General features: G+C 34.8%; 1 protein-coding gene across 1 annotated transcript; it reads left to right on the top strand.

Moving 5' to 3' along the window:
- Positions 1-2888: 2888 nt before the first annotated feature.
- On the top strand, positions 2889-7249 carry LOC139898372 (uncharacterized). Its single transcript, XM_071881102.1, has 5 exons — positions 2889-3398; positions 4357-4504; positions 4610-4821; positions 6130-6303; positions 6838-7249. Exons 1-5 carry the CDS (start codon positions 3189-3191, stop codon positions 6922-6924), a joined length of 831 nt encoding a protein of 276 aa, XP_071737203.1. The 5' UTR covers positions 2889-3188; the 3' UTR covers positions 6925-7249.
- The last annotated feature ends 610 nt before the right edge of the window (positions 7250-7859 follow it).

Below are 7859 nucleotides of genomic sequence, written 5' to 3'. Positions count from 1 at the left end.
TCAAACCTAGACGCCGTCTAGGGGTCCAAGACGCCGTCTTGCCCTTCAAAATGGGACGCCGTCTAGGCCTTTTGGGACGCCGTCCCATAAGCCTAAAGTGGGCTGTTTTGGTTGTCATTTAACGAAAAATGTTTGGGACGTTCTAGACCTCCGTTTCACATGAGACTTGTTCCAACATGCTTATATACGATTAAAAACTTCAGAAAATTCGTTCGAGGCCCGACCCGAACGTGTTGACTTTTTCGTTGACTTTGACCCGACCAAGTTTGACTTTTAATCAAACTTGACCAATTACTTATGTAATCTTTCTAACTTGTTTCTATACGTGTACCTTGCATGAAACTTGACTATTTGCTTCACATGCTTCGTAATCGAGTCGTATTGAGCCATAGGACTAATTGAACAACTTTGACCCCTCGTGACTTTCGTTATTGATACAACCTATTTGTTTAGGTCAAGACTAGCATTGTTACTGCACGTTTACTTGTCGAAGTACTTTTTGGTTCGTGCATACAAGGTGAGATCATAGTCCCACTTTTACTCTTTTTTTTTTTTGAACTTACATTGGGATGAGAAAACATAAACATTTCTTCTACTAAGTGAACACAAGTACAGGAAAACAAACATTCTACATACGAGTTTAGAACAAAATCCTCAATTCGATTATCATTAGTTACACTTGCCGGGTGTAAGCGAGAACTTATGTTGTATGGATCCATATGGGTTTGACAAACCCTCATTCAAACGGTTCGCTACCGTTTACGAATGAAATATATTTTCGAGAAACAGTGTATGTTCTAGCACTAAGTGATGGGGTTCAATGGAAGGAAATGTTAAGCATTGATAATTGGGTGCTCGTGAAACAAACTTTTGGAATGTATTACTATTATTTCATTGATGCAAATCTTGTGGTTCACTTGTACTTACTTACTTAAACCTATGATTTCACCAACGTTTTCGTTGACAGATTTCTATGTTTTTTCTCAGGACCTTGAACGATACATGATACATGCTTCCGCTCATTATTTGATACTTACATTGGATGTCGAGTATACGTGCATTTCATGGAGCGTCTTTTGACTTTACTTTAAACCGTGTCGCCTAGATTTCATTCGTATTATAACGTTGTAACTTAACTATTGGTTGAACAATTCTTGTAAACTTTGAAACAATCTTTATTTTGAAATGAAGGCGACATATCTTTTGGTCAAACGTTGTTTTAAAGACTTATGACCACGTAACGGGACCTAAGTAGACGACGCCGTCAATGACGATTTGGTCGGGTCGCTACATCATATATTGATCTTATTCTTTAACTTGACGAACAAGGTAAACGTAAGACCATGTCAAAAGGAACGCACACAATGGTATAGGTGCATTGGTTACGCAATCTATACTCGTGACAAATATGTGCGCGTAGGCATTGCTATGTATAATACACACATATGAAACTTGCATGTGTGGACCACTGGACCGCATAACCATTCGAGTATGCGCATGATTAGGAGGCATTTTATGCCGTCGGGCATGACACATAACAATTAACTAGTGAAATGACCCGTAAAATCACGGGTTTGTTTAAATAAAACAATTTAATGACATGTTTTAGGTATTAAGTGAATGTAAATGCTAAAATTATTTATTTTAATGACCCGTTTGACTAAGAAATTGTCATTATTTTTACAAATATATAGAGACATGCATTTTCGCATACATATGTAACGTAATTAATTTCGTAAAAAGAATTCATATTTGAATATTAATAATATAATACCTATAATTATAATTATAATTATTATATTAAAAGTAAATAATAATAATAAAGTTCGCTCAAAGTTGAATATTTATATTTTTAATAATAATAATTATTATTAGTAATAATAAAAGCCTTATAATTTTTTTTAAAAAATTAAAATATAATTATTATATAAAAGTTGTACAATATACTTTAAAATTTGAGAGTTGTGTAAAAGATTTTATAATTTATGAGAGATTAATAAATTCCTTTTATAAAAAATTTCGTATTCTTTTTTTATTAAATTAATATTAAATTATGATATCATCATTATGAAAATTAATGGGTAATTATCTTAATGATGACATCATTATTTTAAAGTTTTATATGACTATATACATAAGAGTTGAATATTTCTATTAATAAGTTTGTTTGCAGTTAAGGATGGGCCAATAGCCTAGTTGGTGAATGACTCGCTCTTCCTTAGGGGAGGTGAGGGTTCGATTCCCACTAGGTGAGGATTTTCCAAATAATTGGATCAAAAATCATTCTTACCGGGCCCAAATGATCCCTTCGTCCCACACATGCGAAGATTGCAACAATAACAATGCATGTTCGAATCTCGGGCCTGGCATGCTGTGGGGTAATTGGTGATGGTGTTTCGCCAGGCTCCAGTGGACTACCGGGAACCGCTGGATGGGTTGACAAAGTCAACACAGGGCTAACATGTCCCTGCCGATACACATGTTTTGCAACAAAAATTTGTTTGCAGTTAATAAACATGAAAAGACTTTTCAACATAATATATAATATATGTACGTAGTAATTAATATAGTTTTTTAAAAAGGAAATTTCAGGATTAATTGATACTTTTTTTTTTTAATACGTGTTATATGAATACATGTTTAACACAACTCTTTTAATTTTCCTTAATTTTATTTGAAGAAAAACGATCGAAAAATTAATCAACTAGTCGTCTGCTGGCGGTTTTCAGTTTTAAAGCGTAACAAAACTTTTTTTAAAGTGCAACCAAAACTGTACCAAAGTCGTCGGTTGGCAGGTCCATAATTTTTCTAAATACGTGCTCACTTATAATTTGAGGTTATAAATATGGGTCACAGCCTAGTCACTTTAATCCAACACCTAACACAATATAAAACTTAACACATTATCCAAATCGATCAAATTCAACCAAAACCAAACCCTAACTCGATTTCACGATCGCAACGATCAACTTTCATCAATTTTCATCAAATTAGTTGGATCGAATAATTGAGAACCTACGTTGATGCTCAATCGATTCGACACATAATTCGAAACCCTATCGATTGAAAATTTTAGGGCTAATTAGTTATTTATTCATTGAATTGAATTGCTGTATGAATGATACAAGGGGGATAATAAGGTGTTAATAGAAACGAAGATAATCAATTAGAGGTGTTGCACACACACCATGTCTGCGGTATTGTGCAGGAAAAGATCATCATTTTTTGAAGATCATTCCTTACCTTCTTCTTCTGCAACTTCATCTTCATCATCACCTCCTGCTCCGAAACGAGTTCGTTGTTTTTCCTCTTCTTCTTCGCCGATTCAATTGTCGTCATCGGCTCGGTTTTTCGCACTTGATCGTCTCCTTGCCCTGTTTCCTGATATGGAAAAGCTGGTTAGTTAAAATTGTATTGCTTAGAATTTAAGTTGCTTGTTGTATTCACAAGTTAGTTACTTGTATATTTTACTTATATGATTGCTTGTATCTGTTACTCCTGTGCTTTGTTAGGTTGTTTTATACTATAAGGGTGCGTTTGATAAAACTGAAGGATTGATTTAGCGTTGAATGGTTCATAATATGAATGATTCAATGGTTCTGAATGAAGTTGCTTTTTAATGACAATAACATGTTTGATAATCATTTTAAACGAATAATTTGAATTGTGTAAAATTACCTTATTAAGCTTTGGCATGAACCAAATTACAACATAGTTGTTTAATAAGTGTTTTTGATATAATTTAAAGAGAATATTACCTAAAGTTTAGGTGCTTAATGGTTAAAGAGAACACTATTTGTCATTAAGAGTTAAGAAACAAATGCGCTGAATGCTGAATGGACATTCAACGTTGAACCATTAAGTTAAACATTTGTTAGTTTTATGTACAGAAATGCGACCGGGCACGACCCCATGTCCCCATGTATGTGTTTGTTACTTTGGTTATATTAGTTACTTAGTTTTACGTAGAGAAGTGCACCTGTGATCGACCCACAGTTATTTTACTTACGATTGTTATAATATATGGAGTAGTTAGATTAATGTGCTTGTTGCCTAGTTGTTTGCTTTGTTCATAGGTTAGTTACATTTTAGCTTTACGCAGAGAAAGTCGAACATACATGCCTTCAAAAGTTTAGTTATGATTATTTTTAGTAGTTGGATTTATGTGCTTGTTATAGTTACTATGTGAGAAACGTGAGGGTTGGGAATTGGTGTTAAGGTATTAGGTTTATATGGGTTTTTTTTTCCCTTTCTTTTCAAAGGAAACATCTTTTCTTTGCAGCTTTCTCTTTGCTAAAACAAGTGTTTCTTCTGTAAATTTACTCGATCTCTAACGCTCTATTTAAAACCGTATAGGTTCTTGACAGAACCCTCAGCCAATCTGGTGATGACCTAGAAACCGCCATTAAAAGTCTTACCGAGCTACGTTTGGGCTCTATCAGTAATGCTGGGTCCACTGCTGGAACAGAATCAGAGTTTCAAAATCAACCTCAACCTAATGGTGGTAATTACATCTAAACTCTCATACTATTTTCATGGACGTCTTTATTGCTATCAAAAGTTTTGTGTATGATAGCTCTTCTTGAACAAATTTTAATTGTGAATTTAGGTCATGGGGTGGCAAATGGTGAGGCTGTGTCTCTTGAGAATTCTCCTCAAAAACTACCTTCGGATGGTGCAGAGTGGGTGGACCTTTTTGTGAAAGAAATGTTAAGTGCCTCCAACATGGATGATGCTAAAACCCGTGCTTCAAGAGCACTTGAGATGTTGGAGAAATCTCTATATGAACGTGTGGCCACTGAAGCTCATGGCCTTCAACAGGTGCCATCTCTATCTCCTTGTGTGTGTGTGTGTGTGTGTGTTTTGTTTGTATACTTATATATGAAGCATATGTAGGAAGCTTTGCTTCTTGGTTTTGTAATAGATAATACAGAATACCAAAATCTACTGTTAACCGTTTGTTAAATGAGATTTGAAATGGAACACTTCAATACAAACTCATAACCAATTACATATCCTCCACAACTTCCATCACTCTTCTGCTAGGTATACAATAATACAAAGGTTGAAGCCTTGAAGGAGGATAAAACAAAACCATTTACCTCTAATTTTGTTTTTGCTCAAGAAGTTGTTGCCAAAACTTTAATAGCAAAAATCCTAATGCAGCTTGCACACCCAGCTGACACCTACCAGTTACACTATCAGATATTTTCGAATTTTGCAACTCGCATGGCTCCACTAATACCTTGCTAAACTGACTGAATGTTGTCTCATTGTGTACAAATTATACAACACGTATAAAGCTAGACCACATGTTCAAACATTGGGGGTGGTATATCCCCTGTTGTAAACTACGTTCGTTGCGTCCGTTGCAAGGCCCATTGCGGCTTTTTGGTGACTAATCCGTCTCGACCCTGTCCCATCTTCTAATAAGTCCGTCAACGGTCAAAAGTCGGTTCAATTGCAGGTCGGGTCGGGTCGCCGCCGGTCAAAAGTCAAATATTTGTATATATATTTATATATATAAAAGTCAACGTCCGTGTCGACCCCCGTCTTGACGTTTTAAGGTCCCGACCGTCTTGACCCCGTCTCGCATCCTTTTCAACCTTGGGTGTACCTACTGGCGAATGGTACACATGGTGGCGTAATTGTTTTCTTTTTAATATTTAATTGCTTTTTTGCTTTTGTTTTGGCCTTCAATCGACCTTTGTTATGCCTTTGGAAGGTTTGATTGTATGGCTGTATGCAAATACTTGTGTACTTACTCTTATGGGAACGCAACAAGGGATTTCTATATATGGTATCACAAAGTAATAGGGGGTTGTATGTGTGTTTAAAACTGTATGTGATATTGAGTTATCATAGCTCTAATTGAACGAGTTGTCAAAGATAGTGTTTGAATGATTAGCTAGTTCTGATTGTTTATGGACTTGTCACACATTGAAATAAAAGGCTAGACGTTTTGTGAAAATCGAGTAAATCCTATTATATGAGGTTAAAGAAGGAATTAAATAGGCAAAATTAAAATCCCAACTTAGATAACCGTTTCGCAAAATGCTTATCTAAAAGATACCAATAGTTTTTTTTCTTCTTTTTTTTTTTTTTGGTTTTCATGTTATTTATTGGCAGGAAAATATAGCGATGAAGGGACAACTCCAAGCTCTAATTCAGGAGAACTCACTCTTGAAACGAGCTGTTGCGATTCAGCATGAACGCCAAAAAGAGTTTGAGGATCGTGGCCAGGAATTGCATAACCTGAAACAGATGGTATCTCAATACCAGGAGCAGCTGAGAACTCTTGAGGTCAGTCTGCAAAACTTTAAAGAACTATACTTGGCATCATTTATATGTTTTTGTTTTTTATTAATTTGTGTTCAGTTAATTCATTTGTCACTCTATTATACCATTCTCACTCTGCTATAAGTGCTGTTTATGTAATAAAAAGGTTAAGCAATTAATGTTGCTTGACGCATTGTTTTGTAACAACTAACAAACTTGTGCTAGTTCCAAGAGTAGAAAGGGAAAAACTATAGTTGGCTGAAAGTAGAGGTGTCCATTCAACACATTTACATACAAATGGGTTTCAGCTAGATGACATTGGTTAACCCAAAAGATTAAAATGGATTCATCGGGTCCATGGGTTCTTATCATATCGGTATTTCAGCTGTAAACTTGTCATTCATGTATAACAAACACATCAGGCTTAATATATTTAAATCAAAATTGGAATCAACTCTTTAGATCTAATCATCTTATATATAAGGGCAGATCAAAAGTAGTATCTAGTTATAGAAATATAATATATGATCTGTGTGACTAATCCTTATTCTTTACCAGGTCAATAATTATTCTCTGACTATGCATCTCAAGCAGGCACAACAAAACAGTTCCATTCCAGGACGTTTTCACCCTGATGTATTTTAGTTTTTAAAATACTACCGCCATACAAGGTGAGACCACACTGGGACACCTTATTTATGTGGCTAAAGAAGCTAATACACCATAATATTCCAATACACACTTCAGTTTCATTTCGTATTTCTAAAAATCTGACGTCACAAGATATGAAAGGCATATAAGAAGTTGTTCTACAGCACGTCGTTTCATCTGCTCAGACATATAATATATTGTTGTTTGTTGAATGTATCAATTGCTTCTCTTTATTACATAAAGTGACTACAACTTGTTGAAAAATATTTTTAAGTGTTGTTATGCTATGTTTGCAGCCCTTATGTTGCAATATTCTTTACAGTTTTATCTTGACCTTTGGTACGAATGTGTGAAATAGAGATACAAGTGTCTACTTAGAGTACCAACTGGTGAATTGAGCACTTGGTTATACAGTAAAACGATACGGTCATGTAATTATTGTGTACTGTGTACCCCAAATTCATTTAAAGTCCTTTATGCTGTCGATTTCGTGTCTTCTATTGATGTCTGATTACATGTCATTGGGTCCTCTCAGTAACTACCTTCACTTTCATAGTTATTTTCGCCTTTTTCACTTTGTGCCGTGTACATTTCACTTTCCGGAAATGGTGATTTTGTAAATGTGAGACAACTGTGTACGTTGTTATGAGCGTAGATTTGTGAAAATAACTTGCATGGTTGCTTTAGGTCCAGGGATGGAGCTTGAATACTAAATTCCAGGTTGCCGAAGTCATTTAAAATATTTTTTCGTGAAATAAACTTGGCCTAACGAAAATATAAAACTATCTATAATTGAATGAAATTGTTTATATAATAAAAGATTTTATAATTTATAAAAGAAATAAAACAGATCTTTTATCTATTCGTGGATAACAGAGATTGTGTTATCAAGTGCAAGTGTTGCTATATCAATAACCAATAAGTTTGTA

This window comes from Rutidosis leptorrhynchoides, chromosome 3, assembly GCF_046630445.1.
Source record: "Rutidosis leptorrhynchoides isolate AG116_Rl617_1_P2 chromosome 3, CSIRO_AGI_Rlap_v1, whole genome shotgun sequence".
NCBI lineage: Eukaryota > Viridiplantae > Streptophyta > Magnoliopsida > Asterales > Asteraceae > Rutidosis > Rutidosis leptorrhynchoides.
Note: the sequence above shows the minus strand (reverse complement) of the source record. Positions and strands in the feature narration are given on the sequence as shown.